We start from the raw sequence: 26,217 nt of genomic DNA, 5'->3' as shown, positions 1-26,217 counted from the left end.
AGCATCAATGGAAGTCTCGCAATCAACCTTTTTTTTTTAAAAAAGGGGGAGCCTTACACACAAACACCGCAAAATGGTGGTGCAGCTAAACCATAAGCACATCCACAGTCTCACAAACGAACAAACATGCTCCATTATCAAGACTGGCTCAGTGTTTCCATGGGTGTTGTGTCTCTTAATTCCTCATTTCTAGTCTACATTCAACAGAGCGCTGCTGTCATGCTCTGTACAGCCGCCCACGCTCACCCTTGTAGAGTGTGAGAGAAAGGAAAGGGAGAGAGGGGGAGAGAGAGAGAGAGAGAGAGAGAGAGAGAGAGAGAGAGAGAGAGAGAGAGTGGGAGGGAGGTAGAAGAGAAAACCTTGCTTTCACAGTGAGAGACCCAACGATACATTATGGAAGGACAAACCATATTGCTCCATGCTGTTTGGTTCTTACAAACCACTACATGACCAAACAATACGCACACATATTGTACAAATCCGAGGCGGCATGCCAGGCCTTGATTACTATAGCCATGGTTGCACGTCTGAGAAGAGCCGGAAGGTAGTACAATCTAAATCCATACGGCAGTGAGCTTTGTTTATGTTTCTCAATATAATGGAAGCATGTTTACCCTTCCTAAACTTTAGCAATTTCCTGGCAAATGAATTCTTAATGAAAAAAATCCTTTTTATTTGAGAAGCCAATTCCAAAAGTTCCGGGTACTGTTTATCCCTCAGGTCAGAGCGACATCGATTTTTATGTGTGAAAAGAAAAAAATCATGTTCTATGTTTTTTCTAACACTTTCTAATACACTTCTACTGTTATGTCTAGACAAGATTCAAATCCAAATCCTGAATCCTGCAGCATAATTATAAAAGCTGTGTTTCTGAAACACAGCTTTTCATAATTAGGAAGCAGAAAAAAAAGAAAACAATCATGTTATGTAAGACCAACAAATTTCCATCTGAAAACCTGTAGGATCTTAAAATGGTGTGATGGCAGAGGTGGAGACAAGCACTGAACAGGACTGCAGCTACCATTGGGGAAACTGAGGTCATGTCCTCTGTATCTATTATGAAGTTTGGGTGTGTTAGCAACTCGAGAGAAGCATTTTATGAACCGATTACAACTTTTTTAAGAAATATGTTTACATTTAACTACTTATTGACCCAAAGAATAATAAATAAAAAAGGGCCAAGTGTGGGAAGAGCTTTAAACTGCCATTTAGATCTTCTTATTGGGGAAATTAAGTCCCCAGGATGAGAAATTTGCAACAAAAAATGCACAATGACAAAACAAACCGTTAACTCAACAAATACAATTTTAAAAATACAAATAATAAGCAAAAATGTAGGAAAATTTTGGGCTTTCTATACCAGTCTGACTGAAATGGGAATCATGTAGGGACCTGACTGATCTGCGTTACTATCTAAACGATCCCTCATGACCGTGACCCATATTACAGCAGGGAGGGGGGATCTCTCAGAGGCAGTTCATCAGGGAGGATGAGCTCCTCTCCCGGGACGAGACTCGTGGCTCACATTCAACACACACACACACACACACACACACACACACACACACACACACACACACACACACACACACACACACACACACACACACACACACACACACACACACACACACACACACACACACACCTTCCCGTCATCGTCTCCCTGCAGACCGCTGAGCTGACAGGAAATGAAAGGTGGCCACCAGTTAATCCAACTAGTTTGACTGGTAGTTATGATGGAGAAAAAAAAAACGGGCGCATCAGCCGAGATAATCAGGTTTTTTGGCAGCAGCAGTCCACTGAGCAAACTAAAATCATTTCACCATGCAGCCTGAATTCCAACTGGCTTACCAACCCACACTGTCAGAGACAAATGTTCCTTACTGTAGCTTGCTATAAAGCATTAAACCCGGGTAGCTACGGAGAGGCGATCACTCCACTCTCCCCTCTCTGCTAACATCACCAATTAGCCAACCGGTATTGAATGCAATGACAGGAGGGTCAAGACTGACACTATCGGATACACTCTCCATTAGCCACAGCAGGAATGGCATTATTAGTAAGGAGTGTAGCACATGGCGGCCAATATGGAAGTACAGCACACAGTATGAACACATGCTCAGTGCATCTTCCATTTGGGCTCGTTATTTTTGCAGGCAGGTATTAGGCAGCTAGCACACTCATTACTCTGAGAAAGATAGCTTTTCTGTGGTTCGGTGCTCTCCAGGGGAATGAAGCACAGAAAGAGACGAGGCACCTTTGCCTCCATTTCGACCGTAAGTGCTTTATTTAGGTGGTTACCGCAGAAGAAGGAGGGGGAAAGAGAAGCCTTTCTTATACTTTAGACTCACACGTTCACAGCAAAGAATATAAAAATGACAGAGTAACTGCTGGAGTGCAGCTTGCTAGCAATAATCCACGATACAGGGATTTGTTCTTATGGGCATGTTTTGGCTGCCAGATGAGCTAGATGCCGTCTTGTTGAGAGGCAGGGCGGCCTACGTCAGCATTGCAGGCTGCTGTCCAGCACCACCGAGCAAGGACACGGGGCAGACGAGAGAGAGCTGCAAAAAAGGCCCCTTCCCTCCAGGATTTTCCTCTCGAGCCTGGCGGCGCTCCGAGCCCCGTGAGTCTAATTCTGCCACCGGGCCAGTCCCTGGCATCCTTTCCAGATGGTGGTGAACAGTGGGGCGAAGAGGGAGATTAGGAAGAGAGCGATGACTGGTTCCTGACTGGTTCCTGACTACACATCCTGTGGCTGAGTCCCATTCTCTTCCTCCCGTCATATGCCAGGCACGGCCACGGAGGCCGGATGCTCTCCTGTCTTTGTGCTTTAGCGAGGTTTTAAGCTGCTTATTGGTAAGATGACAAGATGCTGGGGCAGTGCTGTAATGTCAATGCATATGCAAAACACTGAGTAGGAAATATAAAGCCATTAAATGACATTTATTGATTTGTTTTGGGGCTTACTGCTGCACGCCACTGTCATTGTTTTGTTTTATAAATGACAAATATTGAAGTAAAAAACCAGACAGAAAACTTGATTAATTCTTTTAAAGTAACAGATTAACTGCTCTGGCTGCATGCACATCACAACATAAAAGCTGATATTCAAATTTGACTTAAGCTTCATTGTAGATAATTATTGTGAAACAAAAGTTTTAAATAATTAAAGGCTTGAGTGTGAGTAAGTCTGTGTGCAAGAGTGAAAGAACGAGACAGAGAATACGAATGAGTAGGAGAATGAATGAGACACGGCTTATAGACGGAGAGGGTATATGTGAGAGGAAAAAGAGAGCATGCCACAACTAATTTCACACTCGGGGACGGGCAAAGCAAATCATCCGGCCCAAAATGCTAACTTCAACTAGAGTGGAAAGAGTTGCATCAGCTTCTACTTTCTCAAACTTTTGGAAGACTTTCAAGAGATGCTCCCGCACTGAAATACTGCAAAGGGATGCTGAAAGAATGCCAAGAAAAAGTAGCAAACAAAGAATCGGGGACTTCCCCCTTTTTTTCCAGAAAAGTTGATGAGAAGGAAATGTGGCAACTCTTGCAAAAACAAAATAAAATAAAAAAAGTCTACAAATATTTTGCCTCAAAGCGCACTGCTGTGAAGAAATGAGAAGGGAGATTATGGCATGGCAAATATAATACATCCATGTCTTTTCTCAATTTCAGACAAATTGCTATCATTACCAATTCGCACACTCAGAGCCATGACAACGGGTCGGTTATGAATCATCCAAAATGCTAGCATCATCTTCCTCACAGTCATATCTATCTTCTCCAGATTACATAAAGGAACGAGTAAGAGAGCAGGAGGTGGAGAACAAAGAGGAAGAAGAGACAAGGAGAACTCAGAACAACTCAGGCAAAAGTTGCTGTGCTGTTTGTGGCGGCACAGGTTGATTTATGACCCTCCTTTTTAAGTACGAGGCTGCAGATCTTAGGTAACTCCATTCAAGTGAAAAAAACATCAGCCACTCCACAGGGCGGCAATGAAATATACCTGCAATCAGTGCCCATGTTCCTTTGTCACATCCCCTTTATTTTACAGTATAGACTCGAAAAGCGAAAAACACTGGAGGCACCTGGATCACAAAATCCTCCCATCACCAGAAGCTTTTGTCGACCCTCAGGTCCTCAAGCCAATTACAACACATGCAGCATCTGATGTTACAAAGGACATCACACATAAAAGCATACTTAAAGTCATTTTCTCCTTTGATCTGGCAAAGCACTGTATTGTGATGTGTATTTAAATAAGTGAGCCAATTTTCACAAATACTGCTTGAAGAGCTAAAACAGAATTATAAATGGCATGTGATTACAGGCAGTGTGGTGTGGAGGTGTGACCATAAACGAGAGTCTGCCAAACCCGAAGATCAAAAGAGCAGAAATACGCTTAGTCATGTCACATGGACAAGACTGAATGTCTGTGAAAAGATTTATGGGCATACTGATCTTGAGTGACGGTCTTTTTCACTGAATCATCATTTCTAAATTCACCATAGTTACAAGTTGTTTTCGGTTTCAACATATTGACAGTTCAAAGTAGAAGTGTGCCTTCTTTTAAGTGTAAAAAGTTTAGCCGGGTCATTAATAGGCTTGTTTTTAAGAAATAATCCTATGTACATGTCAGTCTCAAACTAATAACCATCATATCGTACTGCACTTTAATTGCTTGACTGATGTTTCATTAATTCTGAATTTTATTCTTAGTATCATACTTAAAAACCCTGTTTTGGTCATCCCACATTCCTAGAAGAAATGTAGAAACACATAAAAACACATAAATCCCTAACCCCTTATGACTGAAGACAAAATAAGTGCTGCACTGCTAATTGTGGATCGCAGTCCTTTTATTGGGGACTTTCGGTTCTGTCCTTCACAGAAACACATGCTGAATGGAAAGGTCACTGGCTGAATGAATTGAGTGTTGGAATTTACAAAAACTGAATTATAAAGTCAGATGCTATAATTGGGTTGTAAAATGCCCCTTTTATTGTGATTTTTTTTTTTAAATAGAAACCATATTGGTCATTCTTAACAATCCATGATATGTTGTTTATTGTTCACAATTTGTCAGTCGTGCTTCATGTCGTATGATTTTTATTACACACACCCTTTTAGTGGTGGTTTGTGTGGCTAGCGCTTGTCAAGTGCACACTGTCCATGTCAATATGATGACAGCAAGTAATTAAGAGATGAAAACAAAGTCCAAATCATGCTGCAGGTGTCAAGCAGGGCTTCAATCAGCTTCCAAACCACAGACTCTCTCACCCACGACTGCAGCGCAAACAGAGGGATCTCTATCGGTCCGCAAAAATCAAAGCTCAAGGGGTGTAGGTGTTGTTTTGTTTTTTTACTGACACACCGCATGAGTCATGTCAAATGACAAATACTCTAATAGAAAAGTGTGGACTCTATAGCACTCAACATTACTGCACATAACAACCCTGTTAGCATTCAATAATTCTATTCAATTGAAAAAGAGTATTACCTTTGGATTCCTTCTTGAGCTTTTATAATTATTATAACTGAAAGCAAGGAGGACCGAGAAGCATGAATGGACTTTGTGTCGTCAGGTTTAACAGATCACAAGTTAACGTCACATCAAGAGCTTTTCAGTCAGTTCCTGAAACTCCCTTTCATGCCATCCCTTTCGATCACATGCATTGCATTTTCATCCTAACAGCAGGAGATACCAGAGATGACCTGCGATGTTGTGATCCTACTTGCCTATCGAGCTAAATCGATTGCCCCAACATGTGCTGTCTTGCAGGTGACTGAGACAAATCTTTATCTATGACGCTAACTTTACTAAGCGTTTTGGTGCTTTTGTTGCCCCTGTGTAAAAGGAAACTCTCTGGTTTGTTTGTTTTTGTCCACCCTTACATTTCACGTTCTTGCTTTCATCTAACATCATCATTGCTAGAATTAACATTCCTGTAACTCGTGCCGTGCCTGGCTCTGACCACAATTGCTCACCATATGGGAATTCATGCATAAGGGGAGTATCTTCCACTGCAGCGTGGCCCCGGAAAAAAGTAAATGTACACAATAATTACATGGCTGGCTTAGCAAGAGAAGAGGCGCAGGCGGATTGGACAAATTGCTACGTGTTACGAGTGGCGTGGAAGTGGGCCAGCTGAGAGGATGGCATCCCCATCTGGGATCCTCTCAGGAGGTTATCACCACGAGCAATCTGCATGCTCCAGAAAGAAGAGCCAGAAAAGACCCCTTAATACATCATCAGAGCTGCCCTGCTTATAACCCGCCCTGGGCTATATGCTCCTCTCCTTCCATGGAAAAATACACGGAAAAAAAATCAAGGCCCCCCCATTTTGCACTCGCTTCTTCAGCAGATTAGAAAGCCAAATCAGTCAAATCAACACATTAGGAGGCTTATGGGTGGATTGGCTGCCTGCACGTTGAGAAGAAGATCTTGTATCAGTGCAGAAAGGAACACCCTTTGGGCATTTTAGCTCATGTAAAACAAACATTTTGGTGCTTCTTATTCAGTTATTACTGAGTCCCCTTTCCCATTCTGTCACAGCACAGCCTTACTCATAAACATGTAATATATCACAGCTGGCTTTTAAAACTACTGGAGGGCGAGAGGAAAGAAATCAGCGCTTTATATCCTTAGACATATCGCTGTATGGCGGGCTAGCTAACGCTTCAATTATGAATGCAATCACCCAGGTGTGTCATGTAACAAACATTATAACTGTACATCCTGATATCTAACAATCAGCTTTTTAAGTGTGAGATCACATCTGCTTGTATTTTTGAGGCTCACCTGCAGAGTTGCATGGCGTTGCGAGTCCATCAAGGTGGGCCAAAGGCAGCGAGGGCATGAGGGAGAGGAAACAAAGAAAATCAATGAGAAGTCCGATAGATGTTAAGCTGAAAATAAATCAGTCCAGTGGTTACTCAATAAGACGTTGTCTTCTATTGTTATACTGCTTTGCCTATATGTGCACACTTAACTAGTAGTACATGACCCCTGAGTGTACTTACGGACATACCCATATCATCCAAATGTGACATATGTCTCCTGCAGGTTACATTAGATACATCATTTCAGCCTTACATTGTTGTTACTGTGTTTAATAGAAAAAACATAATCATATAGGCTTTTATTTTGTCAGTAATTGTACTCACATGGTGAACATATTGGTGTTATTTTTAAATTTTTATGAAATAAAAATAAATTATTTATATTGTTTGTTTTTATTTTTTATATTTTATACTAGGTTACAGTATCCGTGGTAACAATGCAGCTATAAAAGCGCATAACTGGGAGGAGAACCAGGTTTTTATCCCCCAGGTGGGTGTGACTATAAATATTAATGTAGATCTAAGAGAGTAAATTATTAATATGATATCGAGAGTGTACTGATTCATCCGTATCCATAATATCTTGGAGTAATTTGTAATAAATAATTCGATCCCGATTAAAGTTTGACCTTTTGGTCCTTTAAATTGTCAATAAACATAAACAAGTTATTGAGTTTGGCTACAGAAATCATTGATTAGCATTGATTCCTGTGATTATAATTGTATTCTATATCAAATAGTTTTCCTGAGATCAGGCTTGTATCCCCCACATCACCAAGTGCTTCTAAGCAATTAAATCATCTTTAAATCAACAATGGAGTTGTCTGTGTTTCTACGTTGGAGTGTAGACTAACTGTCACCACCATCTTAAAAACACAGCGTCCGTTGGCTGTCACCACTATAAGCACATAAAAGATATTTTAACGGAGACGTTCTGAACTGCAGATAGTCAAGAGAAAGACGGGAACGACCCCTCGTTACATAAATACATGTGACAGAATTCATGCAATGCGTTTCAGTATAATCATCGGTGTACGTGTCATGATAAAAACAGAATCTGTAGACAGAGGTGACATTCTGGAGAGTTACTTCTTAAGGGTATGCTGTCAGCACATATCAGTTTCCTTGTCATTGCTCATTCTGGTCTGTTCTTTTTATTCGAGCATATATCATCTCAAGTTTGACACCTTTCAGAATGAATTCTCAACCAACCACCGGATAAGTTTTGCTTCGTTAGTTTAATAATAATCATTCTGTTGAGTTGACGGTTTGGTGTGTTGACGGTAAATTGACACCTGCCTGTGACACTGCAAGCTACCTGAGGTAACCCAATAAAGGACTTTAATAATGTATCTATAATATGAAATTAATAATTCATGAGATCATCGCAACGAAACACAAAGTTGTCAGGTAGGATATGTTAGGATGGTTGGCATTTTGGCATTTCTGTAGGACGACGAAGATAAACCAAAGATGTCAGACGTTGAGCTTAGTGATTGATTCAACCTTTTTGTTGCAGACAGAATAGAAGGCTTTGTGTGGTTATGTGTCAGATTTGAATAGCAGCATTACACGAAACTGCAACATTATATGTATTTTTAATGGAACTTGAGATCAGATGACATTCCTGATCAGCGGCATCACATCAAATTGATCACAGACATCAGAGATGTTCTTTATTGACTTTAGATAATCTTAGCGAGAGCTGTTCGATATCCAGTCGGCAAAATCTGCTGACGACCTGATGCTTTATTGAGTTAGTTGATTCTCCATCTATCACCATCTATCTGAGCTCCTCTCCTGTCTGCTTCTATCTGACCTGATAGAAATAAGCCTGACATAAAGAGAAGTCTCAGGGAAATTAAACTAAACAGACAACTGACAGATTAAAACCCAGCACAAGTTCAAAAGCAACAAACAATCCCACCAGGAGCTCTGGAGCTCATTAAAGGGTAAACTTTGCTTCTCTACTGCATGAATTTGCCAAACACGATTCATATTGGGTCACATCACATAAAAACAATGTAACATGTCATAACACTCTGAACAGAGAGCATTTGATATCTCCTCCATAGAGATCTTCATAAGAAAGAGATCCAACAAAAAAAAAAAATGTTGGTTAGAGTGGGTGTTATTTTCTCCAGATGGACACAAGAGGACAAATTATCCAGGATAATCAAGAAAGGCTCTGCAGAAAACAACAAAATAAGCCTAAACGCTTCCATGTTGAGGAGGAATTAAAAGTATAATATGCAGGAATCTTTCTAAAAACAATGCATGGTCTCATTCAAAAATAATCCCTCTCAATCATTCCTTATAACCCACTAGCAGTTTGCGGTGGTGTCTGTTTCTGCAGAGACTCTGCCCCTCAGCAACCAACAAATGTAACATATTAGATCTTTAAAGTGCGTAGTGACTCTATGTCCTATAACTCATAGTCATCGAGAGCCACTCCATGTTTGGCTGTGCAGGAGCTTTTTCCCGTCCTGGAGTCAGGCCGAGGTGCTGCATTGCTCAGCACGGGTCATATGCATCCACAAGAATTTACAATGACTCATCAGTACACCAATTCACACAGTGCATCATATTATGGCTCGCTCAGTTCTTCCTGCAGTCAAGATGTGCGGTGAGACTTTGTGACCAACAAAGAAGCATGTACCAGAAAATTAAAGCAATAAGCAGCGGAGTGAAAGTGAAACTAATAAACATGAGGCGCTCTGCTGACTACTTTCTCAATTACCAAAAGTAAAAATGTATAATGAAAATTCATAATTGTATCCGAATATCAGTCCAAACCCCAAAGATATTCAATTAACTATCATACATGACAAAGAAAAGCAGCAAATGCTCACATTTTAAAAGCATACATTTGCATTTTTGCATGAAAAATAAATAAAATAGCTGCTGTTTAAATGGATTAATTGACCCAATTGTTTGAGCCCTATTGTATCCAAGAGATTTTGCAGATGGAAATGACCTGTAATCAGTGAGAGTGTGTGTTCTGCAGTATGAGGCTTGTCCAATGACACACACGCTACTTCTCTACACATTCTTTGCCCCTGTGAATGGTGGGATGTGCTCCACTAACTAAAGGGATGTAGAAAGTGAATTCATTTATGTTTAAGGGTGACTTAAAGGTGAAAATGTCTCCCACATTTGATTTCACAAAGTGCACTTCTGTAAACAGTCCTGTGCTGGATTATCCCATCTATCGAAAATATACCAGACCAGTAGCTCAGGCTCAGATAACCTCAGGTAGACCCGCCCTCGGGGGACTCTATCTGATGTGATCCAATCCCCGCTTTGTCAGAAATAAGGATGTCTAGTCCTGGACCAGCTGCAAACAAAGAGTTTGGGGCCAGCAGTCGGTGCGATATGGGGGCAATTATCTGCACAGAGGTCATAGAGATATTAAGAGGACGGAGTCAAAAAAAAACAAAGCAGGTTACAATCCTAGAAATTGGTATGGATTGATCCTGCCAGACAAGCGGTGTTAAGAGGCTTCCTAGACTGCAACTCACCCCCAACAACCCCGATTCGTGACCCTCTGTCACAACATGACACCGCTCTAATACCTTCTCCCCACCCGCCCCCCACTAACCCAAACTCTCATTACATCCATCTCTTCGGGGTTCTGCAATCCACAGACACCCTTCCAGGGTCAGGGGCAAATGCCTGTGTGTGTGGGGGGAAATTCACACATCCAGAGAGTATCAAACAAACACAACACACACACACACACACACACACACACACACACACACACACACGTAGAGCTACTCCAGCCACCTACTTGTGTTACATAACACATGGCGCTGCCTACCCATCCTCCGCCAGATCTACACTACGCTCACCCACCGACTGAGATGCATCACCAGAGCGATTACGCTGCAAAAAGTATAACGATGCACTTCACTGCCTGGAAGACACGTATCAGACACAAGGACACGAGGACGGGTCCACTGGGCTGCTGATGCTCAACGACCCACGTTTGTCTTCACGGTGTAAAACTGAGATTTCAGTCGGGTGGACTTTTCCCCCCGAACATGACATCTGACAATGCATGAGGATTGAGAGCGTGGCCAAAGGATTTCTATTGAAAGTGGACCACAAATCGTGCCCAAGCACTCGCTTGCCAACCCACTAAACGTAGGGTCCTATTTACTAAAAGCCCTATTGGCATGAAAAGACCAGAGGAAGGTTTGTTTTATTGTGTAAACAGACAAAATGTAGCTTTGAATTAGCTTGGGCCTACATTAGCTGCCAATTTATTTTCTTTTTTTTTTTGAAGGCTAAAGCCAGATTTCATGCCAGATTCTGACACAACCAAAGAAACCTTTTTCGGACCAGAGGGTCTCTTGAAGCCAAATATGTGAGAAGCCACAATTTAGTAGTGTGAATATTCTCAGAGAGGCCCTACACAAACATTAGCAATGTGAGTCGTCCTTCGCTTTAAACAGAAGTACTTAGTAACTGGACAGAGCCTTGCAAGTCAACGACACAGTGCTGCTTAAAAAAAAAACTTTTGCCGATGTAATAAATGTCCAGTAAGTGACTTGCAAAATGGAAACAAATGGCTCACTATGTTTTAACGCAGCAGCAGGGTGCATCTCTAGACACCAGTTGGTCCAATTTTACAACAAAATGGGCCCAGGAGCACAACGGGGCCTGAGATGTACTGTGTGGCAACACTAGTGTCATAATTCCTCCTTTTTAGCTGTACGGTATTTCATTTTTCAGCCAGAAGTTGGTTCCAGTACGCTAACAGAAAACCGAGGCAGAGCTCATCTTCTGAGAACCGCGTCAGGCTGCTGAACGGTGCACTTTTCACGCCAGACTCCTCAATGAGGAAAATCTCATCATCCAAACCAGAGCTGCAGAGAAGCTGCACTGACACAGCCCTGAGCAAGACTTATAGTGGATTATATCAAACTGGCACCGCAGAGTGTCCATCCACACAGAGGATGATACAGACGCTCAGTTTACAGCACTGTCTCATTTCAGAAACACTGATTTAAACAAAACAAAACAAAAAAAAAAAGGACCAAATGGTGCTTGGCGAACGACGTAGCATTCTGGTAGCCTTTTTCTTCCAAATCTCCATAGTAACATCACTCCTAACTGGCAGGATATTAAGAATACAACTCCTGTGAATGACTTCTTCAGATTGTATTCACTTTTGCCTTTGTGTGCTTTGCCGCTTGTGTCCTGGCATTTCATGGCCTGCTATTATTTTGGCTGAACCTTCAGATAAATGGGCCGTCTTGTTGCTGACGGCTACACTTTTTTTCCAAACATAGGGCAAATCTCCTAGCTCTCTTTTTCATGATTTATACATATGTTTTCAAATACAGCAGTAATGGAGTCATTAAACTCCCTGCACACAGATATATTTACCATTTTGCCTCTGGAGAAGTTGGAAAATGAAGGTCTTTGTGTGCAATGATAAACTTGGCCCCCTACAACCAAAAGGGCATAATGTATTAGGGGTTATGATTTCTGCTCACCACAGGTCGCCATTTGCTTGGAAAATGGAAACAAAATGCCTTCATACTTTAAAATGTACCACAATTTTAAAGTACCATCTCATAAATAATACAGTAATCAGTTATGGGCAGCATCTGGTCAATGCACCACTAACAATAGAGTGCATTTAACAATAAGGTAGAGCAACTTTTTTTCTAGGGGTCTACTTTTTAAAACTAACAAACCATCGTGATCCTATTCACAATAACCCTCATCCATCCAATTAGTGCATAAATAAACGTTCCTGATCATTTTTGCATCGCCTTATATTTTGAAGAGATATAACTTTGATAAAATCTGTTTTATGCACGTGTGAAAAACCATAGAACATATTAACATGTTAAATACTTGGTAAATGACACCAATATAATATGCATTAAGGCAGAGGTGACAGGCTATCTTTTCTTTTTCTTTTCCTCTCATCAGTTAAACAAACAGAATGTACGCTAGCCTTTCATGAAATAGACAATTATAAGAACAATACGACCATTCAGGTGCTCTCATGTGGCTCAAAAGTGTACTGCAGATATATATATATATATATAACTTAAGTCTATAAGAACATCTGAGTTAAAGCGTTAGCGCTCTCTGAATCACATCAGGGAAACGAATACAAAACTCAGACATGAAAAGAGTGGATGACATTTAGTGCCACAGGAAGTAAGTATTTTACAGCGTGGAGCCGACGTCCTGCGCTCAGATGTAGGGTCCAAAAATGGGAACTGTGATTGTGTTCCTCGAGGGGGTTGTTGTGCATGCAGTTCACATACCCCACCACATGACATGTGCCTGGGTCACGGCCAGGGGGGATTCAGCAGTGGAACAACTTTAGGTTATTCCAGTCAGTGGGGGAGAGAGAGCAGGAAACGGGGGTATAAACAGTAAATAGGGGTCACATTACTCTTCCTCTCAAGTGATTCCCACAGAATAAAACTTCACAACACAACCTCCTTGGAGTTTAGTCCCAGTTCACAAAACAAGAGACCAAAATATCCCCACTGATCCACTTTCAGAAAAAAACGATGCAATGGACAGTTTTGTCTCCACTATGACATGTTCTTTCCCACAATCATCAACAACAAAACTGGAAAATACAAGCACCTGGTATGTTGCCTGAGTGAGTCCTTTGAAGGCAGCGAGCACAAGGCCAGAGGACGTGCCACAACACCATCAAAACAATGACATCTACAAAAGGAATGTAGGACCTGGGTGATAACGCTCAGCTGGCACATGTTGAACAAGCTGCACTGACAAGAGGGCTAACATAAGAAAAGTAGCGCTCACACTGTGGTCGGATATAAATATATACAGCAAGGATATTCTGGTGTGAGCAAATGTCAAACTGCTGCGTACGCACATCTCGCCTTAACTACACACTAAATAGACACGAATAATGGAGCCAATTTATCCTCACAAACTGGTTTATATGTCGTTTTTTAATAGATCTGAAGAGGCAGTAATACTATCAGATATAAGAAACAATGAGGCCCTCCAACCTTTTGCTCAACATGATTCATTCACAAAGTAGAACACCAACTTTCCCTAATAACTCCAGCAACTCTCATTCGGAAACAAACAAACTGGAAGGCACGACCTTGAAGATTGAGTGACGCAAAAAAAGAAAAAGAAAACTGTGACATGTCCCTGAGCTGTTAAGGGAATTAAGTTGAATTTCCGCAGCCCTGGAACCTTTAAATAGTCGGCTTGTTCTCAATTCTATTTTTCTCTCCAAGAGCAGGAGTAACTGTCTTGCTTGCTTGCAGAGTTTATGCTGCCACATTCAGCAGCATTATGGCCTCACATACTGTAGGAAACACTTCCTGTATCCGGCATTTTCCTCTTCAGTGAAGAAAATGTGCTCCCGGAGGGCCCAAAAAAGTCCCTGTTTGAGATTTATTTTCAAAAGCAACCAAGTTTTTTCCTAAATAACTGGATAACTAATTCAAGATCACTGCTTGCTCTTTTAAACAGTGTTTTATAGAAAAAAAACAATACTCCAGGTTGAATCTTTGCCACTATTCTCCATTCATCCCCAATTAGAAGACATCTGAATCCCTCCCATAGCTGAAATTCCAGAGACATACTGCTCTCAGATTCATTCTAAAGACGCTTCATTCTTCACCATGATCCTCGATACGTCCCCAACCTGGATGAGGCCAGAATCTTCCCACAGTTAGTCACGGGACTGCTGGCAGGCTGAGGGGACTTGGAGGCATATGCGTCTTTCCATCTGTTGCTCACTCACTGCTTTCCAAGCCCCTTCCTCTGTCAGCAGCCATCTGCTTCCAGCCCTACCCCACTGGCAGGAAACATGAGCACTTCCACCGTAGGACATGGATGATGCACACGAAAAAAAAGGGGCCTATGGAAAATGTAATTGACCACTGTCTCAGCTGTAAGAATCTAAACAAGATGATTTTAATAAAGGGAATATATATATATATATATATATATACCGCAAAACAATACATTCCCCTTGGTTCTAATGTACCTTAATGGTATCAAAAGACTATGGTGGTTATGTCCATACTATGGTGAATTTATGCGACATACATTATTACACAATGCTTATTGTAAAAGTCACATCCTCTCAGTTGGCCATTTCAGTTATAGCTAAATTCACAATGTGTGAAAGAGAATATTAACCATATTACATCACCATGTATTCCCAGAAACTTTCATCCAAATCTAACAAAACTTCTTAAGGATGAGCAACCAAAGATCCATGTATGGTTGGGACAAGCACTTATATTTTATTCTGTATTGAAAAACCCAGTGATTCAAAATGAATCACTGGGTTTTCACTGAGTCCAGAAACTCAATGGCTCTTACCTTCAATAAAACATTAAATCAGAACTACTCCACACTACCCATTAACAATGTCAGAATACGACAGAGACAAAACAACCCTCTTCTTTCTGTACAGAAGAGATTAGGGTACTCTAAATTTTCCCTTTTATAAAAAAAAAAAAAAACCCAACCCTTTACCAGCTCACCCCCGTCCCTCCACATTCAGAACAGAAGAAAAAAAAAAATTAGCTGTCCATCAATGGAAGAGAGAGAGAGCCTTTGTTCAATAGCAACAATGGAGGACATTCTGCTGTTGAGGATAGCGTCACATCCAATAAGCCAATGCTGTGGCTCTGCAGCAGAGAGAGGACAGCAGGGCCGAGGCAGAAATGGCACTCTGACCCCGCAGGACCTCCCAAACCGAGGCTGTTTACAGCTCTCCAGTTCAGCTCATCTCTGCTGACCCACGGTCAAGAGCCGGTGCTGTGCTAAAATGCATTTCAATGGGGATCAAAATGAGGGTTCTGAAGCTGCAGATGAGAGAAATATTCTGATCACAAAGTAGGTCTTTTGAGCAGGGGGAGACATGTGCAGACCCTGTTATCTGGTGAGCATCTGTTAGGGGCAAAGTACGTTACTACTGCGCTCCCAAGAATAAACCTGTGACGTAAGCGTGATGTCGAGTTTTTTTTTTTTGCAACCCTAACACTTTCAAGGATTAAACAGGGCCGCGGCCTGATGCTTGCCATGCTCAACACAAAAGGTGCTTCAGTTACTACGGAGGATCTCACAATGTCTTCAGGCGAATGGGAAATCAAAAAGAAGCTTAAGCTTTCATCAGTGGCCGCTTGAGCGAGTTGAAAAGGGAGCTGCTTGTACATTTCAGGTGTTCTTATTAATCCGTGTTACATCACATCAAAAGGGCTAAACTGAGAGATTGACAGTGGTGTTGAAGACCTCTGAGACATTAGAGACAGCAAAGGAGCTTCTTCCTCCGACAGATACATGATCATTCTCTACTTCAACATTTATAAAACTGAAGTGAAATGTGTTTCTTCTGGGTTGTCGGTGTTTGTCTTAATTTTCACAAATATTCACTGGCAGCACATAACAGATCCTAGAAGTCTAAGATGTCTAAGATGCCTGCCATTTACTTACAGTGAAATCCCAGTGTTCTATTTCATTTTTGTGTGTTTGTATCTTGAGAAGCCAAACATATAGCGTAATTTAGTTTAACAATCTTGGAAATACAGTTATTCGTTGACCTGCCAAGAGTTACAGAAGATTGATAGGTGGTATCATCTGGATACATGGTGTCAATCTCCATCCTTCATCTAAGGTTCGGAAACAAAAACAATCTTCATCGGCTGATATGGAACATCAAAGATCTGCAATTGGTATTTGCAGCAAAAAAACATAATCGGGTAATCTCTGAAAGTTATAATTACTCCCTTTTTTCTCTTGAGCTGATTTGATCCAAGACTCTAAACAGTTATATGATTTGAACCGTGACTTTTATGAGCCGTTGCATCCCTAACACTTCCTGTTTCCGTTTCAAAATAAAAGCCCCCTAGCACCTTTCTGTGGACAGAACCCCATCATTTGTTTACACAAGGCTTTTGTTCTGAAATATTTGCGGTACAGCGTGGATTGTCATTTACAAAAGGAGTACACGCTTCCGTTCTTTCTGTCTAAAACAAATAGAAATGACATTTGTAAAGAAGTGAAACATTCTGGCCTATGTAAAGAAGGGCTGGCAGCAGCAAAACTATCTGAGTGGACACCACACGGTGAGAGACGCAGCAGTTCAGCAAGGCAGCTGTCACCCGCTGCTCCCAGGCCATGTGGCCCAAGCATATTCCCAAAGACGTTTACTATTTCATAAAAAGAATTTAAGGTGTTGCAGATAAATCTCTATAATAATGGGGAAATAATTAGTACCTACAAATGTCTAAAAAGGGCAGTTTCAGTGTTTAACCTGTGTTGTCTTTGTGACTCGGTATAGAGAAAAAGGAACGGGCCATAGTTGGACCTCTTCCACGCTCCACAGATGTATTTATGTTAGACTTTATTTAGGCACAAGATCTACAACTAGTAAATACTTACTGAGCTACTCTATAAACACCGGCATTCCACGTTAACAGCGATTTATATTGACACACCGTGGAAGCGACACAGCTGGTGGTATTGACCGACATTTCTAACTCTATAACAGTTTCTAATCCATATTCACAGATACGGTTTTTGAAATATAATGAGCACATTGTAGAGGCCGCGCGTGCCAGAAGAAGCAGCGGCATTTCCCCGACACAGATGGCCCACAGTGACAACTGTAAGCCCAGTTTCTCAAATCAAATTTAAACCACACACACAAACACACACACACATCTCACCTCTAAACCGTTACAACTCATTAAAAAAAAAAAACTGTGTAAACCCGGCCTGTGTTTCACATTTAATGAATGATTATTAATCAGAACTATATTTCCCATCTTGAGTCTTGAATGAAACAAACAAAAAAAAAAGCAGATTATACATAACTTCTGCTACATCATGACAGCGTGCGTTCAATGAAACGTTGTTACTTAGGATAGTTCAGGGTTTTACATCTCAGAGGTCATGAGGAAAATAAATCCTGCTGTGGCAGCGATGGAAAGATGCATTATCATCACTCTCTGCTTGTGATCAGCAGATGAGCACTCCGCTTCACTCTCCTTGGCAATCGACTGCAAGAGAGATGCAGTGTTTGGTGCCACACAATGCCTACAGAGAGGTTCAGTCTGTGCACTTTTTGTGTCTCTCTGTGTCGTCCCTGTTGCTATCTGAGCACACAATGTCCCATTGTGCGGGCGTATTCGTCTTTTCTTGAAATCCCAAGCACCCCTCTTGAGTAGCAGTGGATTTGGGTGACTGCCCTTGCTCTGACATTGGACTCTCTGTTGGAAATATGGAAGTCAGCGTGGGCCTTTATGCCGTTTTTTCCATAACACGGTTATTGCTCAAGATGCAAGATTACATTACGGCGACGTAACATCATAACCACTCACAACAGGCTAAAGGAAATCTCCTCAAAAACACACACGGGTCAGAAATCACAACCTGCTGTTGAGAGTTTGATGCCACTTTGAGGCCAAAAAGGCAGGAAGGACTCAAACATTTACGTCATCCTGTGCATCACTGACCTGCGTTGTTCTTGCCCTCTATAAACCCAGTAGGTGCTTTTTGTACTTTATATAACTGCATACATCCACAAAACTTTTTAATTGCCGACAGAATGTCCTTGGAAATCTAAAGAACATTATGCAAGTTTGATAAGAATATGAATGATGGCAGCAATCAGATCTCCCATTGCAAATAAACTCCAAAGAAAACTATTCCCAGGACAAAGTCTTGTTAATGAAACACTCCTCCACACTGACACAAATGGCTAAAAATATAACTGGAATCAGATACAGATCTCTCAAGTGATCTGGATTCTTATTCTATTTACATACGCTCAAGTATTAATTCCCCTCAAATACAATCCCTGACCAAATCCTGCTTTCAACGGTCTTTCAGGGTGTGAACTGCGTAAAATGTAGTCTAGAGTCAGAAAAAAAAAACCATTTATAAATAATATTGGCCTTTTCCTCTGAATAAATCTGAATCTATCTGCTATTTCTAACCATTAATTATGCAGCAAGGACATGATATCCACTGCCTTGCCAGATGACTGCTGGGTATTCATTAGCTTGTCTATCTTTACTAATTCTGGTGTGAAGACTGTTAAAGGTCAGCTTTTAACAGTCATGCACAGTACACGTTGTGCAACACTTGGGATGTGCATGAACAGATTTTCTTGTTCTTATTTATGTCATTTTTTTCTCCCTATGACAATGTGTGACTCAACAGCAAACTGGTTAGGTTAAGCTTAATATCAGGTGATCACTGCTGTGGTGCAATCCTCAATAGATATATTGTTGGCTAACAGCTTAAAAAAAGTTTGATCTGCAACAAGCTTTCTGCAGCATCATCAATGCCACTTCACGTTGAGGCTTGAAGATGGCCACCAGCAAGAAGACTGGAGGGTTTAATTGTGAAGACTGACAAGAGAATAAACAGGTTTGGTAGTTAATGGAAAAGGCGGAGTTACCAATCAGACGTGTTTCGATATAGACTCATTTTTTTATTTTTATATTGCATATAATTCTCTTTTTTCATTCATTTTTTTCCACTCTCATTTTCTGATGATGTATATATTAATTATTATATTAATTCTGCCCTGAAGTGCATCGTCGTCACTATGTACAAATCTTTGCTCTCTCATTATATCTTTTAGCAGCATCCTGCAGTTGGTGTAAGTCAATCTGTTGGTCAGTTTGTCCCACAAGTTCCAAAAACTACAGAATATGATCGTTCATGGGAGGCAGATACAAAGAGAGTCTAAGGGCTGGTTGCTCACATGGAGAAGAAGCCCAGACCTAGAATTATCCCCAAACTAAAGACACAGTTTAACTGACACAGCCATTGAAAGCACTTTATGGATTAGGCCAAATCGTTGTCCGGCCTGATATTGATGAAGCACCGGTTTTCCACTCTAGCAACCCCACCATCTAATCCTGGGGATTTAGGAGTAATTTTAGCATTATGGCAATGACGGTTCTCAGTCATTCAGGTCACAGATCATAGACATTTTGTGACTGCGATTACCAGCAAGACAAAATAGGCAACTGGTCCCGTGTTCACCGAGTGTAAATTCCTTTTTGGGAAATGTTTATCAAATGATCACAAACTGATTTGGGGCCAGGTAGTATTCTAGCATGGGAGTGCTGGTTAGTCTCTGGCCCTCTGTGCAAAATAAACTGAAGCTGCCATCTTTTTTTTGTGTGCTGTGTGAACTGCACCTGGTGGGAAATTGGAGTCAATGGGGGCAAAACAGCATTATTTTTCTTGCTCTTGGGGCCGTGAAACAGACGCTGCTCATACAAGCCACTTAGGAGTATTAACGAAGCATCATCTAGAGTTTAACAGTGAATCCACTTGTCAACCACTTAGCACTTCTTTATTTATTTTTTTCCATTTTGTTTGCACATTTCCTGTAATACTCACAGTTTATCATTAATTACCGGTCTGTCTAATTAAGATCAGCGTCAGTTCACTGTTCAGTTCAATGTATTCACAAACCTTGTTTTTTTTTTTAAAAAGACAAGAGAATAAATGTTATTTGGATGTGCCATGTGAAACGTCACAGAAACCGAGCAGCACCTTGAATGTCAATCAGTGCGAAAGAAAAAATGTGAGGCCAAACAAACGCAAACACACGAGTCTGAATGGTTTGTCATCATCAAATAAAAGGTCTCATTTATCAAACAAAACAACAGGGAAACCTGAGTAATAATGGGAATTCATTTTGTAAGGGCTGTGATTTATATTCACTCTTTCTTCAGCATTCTCAGCTAAATGCATGAGCCGCCGGTTCCTAAGCAACAGACTCTGCAATGATGCAAGATTGAAGAGGAACAGCTCTGCAGTTCCACAGTGCAGGTGAAGACAAGTCGGCCAACGTCTCCTGTTGCAGCTCTTCAAAGCATCTTGGAGTTACAGTTATTAAGGTAAATGCATCTCATTAAACAGCATGAAAAAAGCGCCAGAAGGTACATCAAAGCTAATGAAATGTTGTTGTTTTTTTCTGCGGACACAAAAATCTGTTGAGCCTGCTGACATTCCCTGTATGCTAAGAAAATATCAATGCAACACCATTCTTAATACACCTATCGTCAGAGTTTACCCCCAGCAGGTTAACAATGTGCTCTACAGACTCGTAAATAAACGGGTACAGGGAGAATACTCGGCTTTTTTGCGCCCGTTTTGTTGTTCAGTCGTGGATTTTTGCTTTTGGGGTTAAACATTTCCCAGTGTAACATTTAGTATAAGCCTGCAGGTGTGTACACAATGCTACGAGTACAACAGTTTTTGTTTTTATTCCCAAGAATACCTGGCCACATACAGATAAAGGGGCATCCCACTGAGAGAGTTTTCATATCAAACATCAGGTTTAGCATGCACGATTCTTATCTTTGTGATAATGTCAACAATGATACATTTTCCTCAAATGTACCCCAAAGACCAGTTTCTGCCCCAACAGAAGCTGCAGTAGACATTAATTCAGTCAATATGTTATGTTTGAAAACAATAAAAAAAAAAAAAAAAAAAAAAAAAAAAAAAGGTACAGCAGCTTTCGAACATGAACCAAGCTAACTAACTAGCTAGCTAAATACTAACTATTCTTTTTCTGGGGGTTGATAAACAGCATTCTGGGAAAAGACAATTCTGTAGCTGAATCTGTCACAACAGCTAGAAGGAGAATGAATCCACAATAAAAGTGATGTTCGACACCACAAAAATAATCCTACAGAATGCTTTTTAAATGTATGTCAGCTAAAGAAAACATTTGTATTTGCATCAAAATCTATTTGAAAATAATGAAAGCAATGAATGTTATGTTTTAAAGTGTGTCTAAGAGAGATCTCATGAAAGGCTCCAGTGTTGTCCCAATGAAGATACAGAATAAAGACATGCCTTCTTTAAAAAATGATGCAACAATCCTTAAGGCATCAGAAGAAAAAGTGAGACGGCGCAGGCCCACCAGTTGATTGCTTATCTTCACAAGGATGTCTTTGATTTTTATTTATCTGATCCATCCCAAATCTATGGACACTGCATGACACATTTTAAATCAAGGTAGATGTCAGAACCTCAAAAATATAATTTATCAATCCGCAAAACAAAAACAAAAAGTACAAAATATGTTCCTGTCTGCTTTGTCGTTGACAAGTAGCATCCTGGAATATCCTTTTTTACCAGGTAAATATTCTAAAGGTCATCTCTGACAATCTGTTGATAACCTTGAAATTTTGGTAGGTCACATAAAAAAATAAAAACATGTCATCATCTTCCTTAAAATTGGATTAAAGGGACAGTTCACCCAAAAATCGAAGTAGTGCCACTTATTGATCTATATTGTTAAGGAGATAGTGACCATAGTGATGTCGGCCTTCTCTCAAATATAATGGGAACTGGGCTTGTGATGCTAAAAGTGCCCAAAAAAAATTCATTTGAAAAACTAAACAGCAATGTCTCTTTCCAGAAATCACGACACGGTTACTGAAGCTAAGTCACAGAGTTTGCTGTGATAGTTTCATTAGGACAGATTGAAAGAAAGTCCAGGTATATTGGACATAATCTAGATTGATAAATAGCATCAAAAGGTAAGAGGAAAGATATGTATTTTTGAATTTGCGGTGAACGGTCCATTTAAACATTTTATTTTTTTTACATTCAACAACATTTCCCATTAATCTTTGCACACTATCAACTCCTTAGGGCAACTGTAATTGCTATATTTTTGTTAAAATTACAAATAAATGCTCAAGTTGTACTGCCCAGTGCAGAAATACTAAATGACAACACTGCTAAAAAGATTTCCTTTACATTTAATATCCCTTCCTTTCAATGTCAACTCATATATTCTGCCAAAAAGGGCTGCTTTCACTAATACTCCATACATTTCCTCAGATTCTAGATACATTAGACAACTGATGGTGTACTCTAAATGATTACTGCCACATGAATCCTTTTCTTTGACCATCCCAGATCTATAAACATGAGAGTAATGCTACCAAAGACAGTCTAGGAACCAGTGGTGCAAACGTGTACATTCAGACTGATGCTGTAACACCCCTGTCTGCTTTTTGATGGACAGCACGCCGACTGCTGTGTCACACAACCACTGACTGGATACGTGTGTGGGTGAGTAGCAGGGAGAAAACACATAAGAAACCGCAACCGTCATTTAAGACGTTCAAATCATGACAGAGCATCACCCGCACTTGGATCTGACATGCTGCGGTGGCTGGTTCACAGCCACTGTCATCCCTCTCTTCTGGTCAGCTTTTGACACTTGGCCCTCGTCTTCCTGTGTGTGTGTGTGTGTGTGTGTGTGTGTGTGTGTGTGTGTGTGTGTGTGTGTGTGTGTGTGAGGAATATTCCTCGCTGATTGGCTTCATAAACACACCCAGTGATGTCCATCGACCTGTGCATGTGCCTCTGCATTGGTCAGGGCAATCACTATAGTTCCATTGCAACATGTGACTTAGCACTGGCTGCCTCTGCTACACTGAGGTTCAGAATGAAAATAAGGTCAGACTGATGTGCATGAGACATAAAAAAAAAAAAAAAAAAAATAAAAAACAATTGCTCCCTTTAGGAAACGCCATTAAAACAGCAGAACCATGATTTTAGAGCTCATTACAATTCGCAGGGTGCTGCCACTTGTGAGTGCATTGTTATTAACACTGCAGTGTCTGAGGGGCAATTCACTCCTGGATCAGGGCTGTGGGACCGGCAACGCCCCCCACCCCCCCCCCAAACCTCAGACCTCAAAGTGTGATTGTTGACACTGCCCATGACAATGTGTGTAAAAGGAAAGGAAAAGACCACCACCACCCCCTCCACCCCTCCACCCTCAATGAATGAGAGCACTAAAACGACAGCCCCCCCCCCCACCACCACCCTCCTCCTCCAGTATGATTCCCCAACCCCTACTCACCTTCAATGGAGATCACATGCTCCCGGATCTGGTTCTGCAGGGCCAGGTCATCGATGCGCTCGATCAGGTCGTAGATTGCGTAAATGTTCGGGTGGACGGACTCGAACCGGTGGATCTCTGCCCGGATGGCGGCCGAGTTCGACAAAACAAACTGCGAGCCCGCCGAGCCGGGTTGGGCAGCCTGGCCCGAGACAGTCCCCGAGCCGAACTGGCCAGCCCCTGAGCTGGCGGACGATCCGGATCCAAACTGGGACGGGATGGACTGAGGCACCGGGACGGGGACCGGCGCCGGGACCGTGCCTGGAGTGGGCATGGCCGGCTGAGACTGCTGCGAGATACCGGAGCCTGGGACGCCCGACTGGAAATTCATCTTGTTGTTTCTTTGTTGTTTTTTTTTACTCTTTATGAGCAACTAACTCTTTTTCTTTCTTTTTTCTTTTCACAACACTAAATATGCAGACTAGAATTTAGGATTCAAGCGGTGCGAACAAAAGAAGTCCGCGTGAACTGATGGTGTGGCACAAAAACCCGGATCGGCGCAGACGCATCAATAGTTGATCACCAAATGCAACAAAACGCGTCTCTTGTTCATATTATTACAACTTGACTGTGATTCATTTTCCGTTATTGGCCAGATCTGTCCACGGCCCCTTCTGCTTTTTTTTTTTCCTTTTCTTTCTTTCTTTGCTGTGGCTTCACACACACACACACACAAAAAAAAAAAAGAAAAACCCCTGCAATGCCTACCACTTGGACACTCCTTTATGGGCTGCTACCCCCGCTGATATTTTTTGGTCAAAGCCCTTTTTTTTTTTTTTTTTTTTGTTTTTTTTTTCTTTCCCTCAGCTGCTCTGTTTGGAGGAGACAATGGGGCTGCAGGCTTCAGCACGGCGCCCTGCTCCGCTGCCTTCAATGCGTTTGTTTCTGCGCTGCTGAAATGAAATCGCGTTTTCCAGCTCAGTCCTCTCTGGTCCAAGTGGTCCCTGCCCAGCGCCCTCCTCCTCCTCCTCCGCATGCTGAAACGTCACCCAACACGTAATTGTACTTGAGATGGGGGAGGGTGTGATTGGATTTGGCTGAGGAGGGGGGGGGGAGAGAGAGAGAGAGAGAGAGAGAAAAAACGCAACGTGCACATCATTATAATAACCTACCTGACAGTTATGCAACCGCAAAAAAAAAAAATAATAATAATAAAGATACACGAGATACACAAACAGATACAGCAGATTTTATTTGGTATAATACTAGTTTTGCTATTGCTATAAAAGGCCACAAAGCAGTACTTTCACATGTACCCATAATATGATTTTTTTGAGGGGATTTATTTGCACCCAGTATCAATAATGATGAATGTGTATCCTCTTATAACTCTAAAATACTCCATATTTATGTACAGTACTACTTTATATCTTTCATGGGTGGATGTCAGATTCAAAACGCACACAGCTGGCACAACAATACTGTTTATGTTTGTGTTATACCTTCTCTGGTCCCATTTCTTTGACACACACATATATGGATTATGGAATAAATAATAGTCATAACTCCTATAACTCTGAAATACTCCATGTTTGTGTACTACTTTATATCTATCATGGGTGGATGTCAGATTCAAATCCACAGCTGGCACAACAATACTGTTTATGTTTTTGTTATACCTTCTCTGGTCCCATCTCTTTAACACACAACTATATTATGGAATAAATAATAGTCATGATTAGTAACAGTGTCCATTCAGCAAACCATAAAGGCAGTGGTATCTCCAACATACCTGAATGTCACATTAGATTAACTTTCTCCACAACACGCCTCATCAAACATCACTGCATGTTCAAAAAGGCCTTTACATTAATTACTATCATAAGAAGTGGTGTGATATGAATCATAATGGAGCTGCCTTCACTAAAAAGGAAGACACAGAGCCACCTGCTGGTTTGAATGCGCATTACAACAACAGCTGTTCAAGGCCAGATGACTGTCCCAATCAGTCAAAGCTGTGCTGTTGTTGCAGCAGTGTTTTGTTGACCGACCAAACAAAGCCAGGGACAAACAAAAAAAAACATTTTATTCTGTGTCTGTAAAATGACAAACTCTCAAGTAAAGTGTTTTGACTTTTTGATGCAGGAAATAAAAAAAACTGTGCCAAGATGAAAAAGGTTTATATAATAAAAGTGTTTCAAATTAAATTCAGGAGATAATTTTTTTTTTTATAGTCCCTGAACCCTTCAGACAGCCTGAAGCTCTGAAGCTCTTTTCTCACACATTAATAATACAGAGTGCAATAACCATATTTTATCCTTCTTCTTCTTCTTCCCAGTATTTGGATCACAGCTTCAATCTACATGGTAACATCACTGTTTTTTTCCACAGTGACTTCCAAGGTAAATACATGCAGATATACACGTCATCATAGCATTTTTGTTCTGTATTTTCAAAAGGCTTAATTAAGTGCCAACAGTGTC

General features: G+C 41.1%; 1 protein-coding gene across 1 annotated transcript in view; it reads right to left on the bottom strand.

Moving 5' to 3' along the window:
• Nucleotides 1-24,776, bottom strand: part of agap3 (ArfGAP with GTPase domain, ankyrin repeat and PH domain 3) — a 116,286-nt gene extending 91,510 nt beyond the window's left edge. The window contains exon 1 of the mRNA XM_054626965.1: nucleotides 23,756-24,776. Coding sequence (XP_054482940.1) covers nucleotides 23,756-24,125 — 370 coding nt within the window. The 5' untranslated portion in view covers nucleotides 24,126-24,776. The remainder of the gene's footprint in view (nucleotides 1-23,755) is intronic.
• Between the last annotated feature and the right edge of the window lie 1,441 nt (nucleotides 24,777-26,217).

The sequence above is a fragment of the Anoplopoma fimbria genome, chromosome 3 (assembly GCF_027596085.1).
Source record: "Anoplopoma fimbria isolate UVic2021 breed Golden Eagle Sablefish chromosome 3, Afim_UVic_2022, whole genome shotgun sequence".
Lineage (NCBI taxonomy): Eukaryota > Metazoa > Chordata > Actinopteri > Perciformes > Anoplopomatidae > Anoplopoma > Anoplopoma fimbria.
This window is presented reverse-complemented; position numbering and strand designations above follow the sequence as displayed.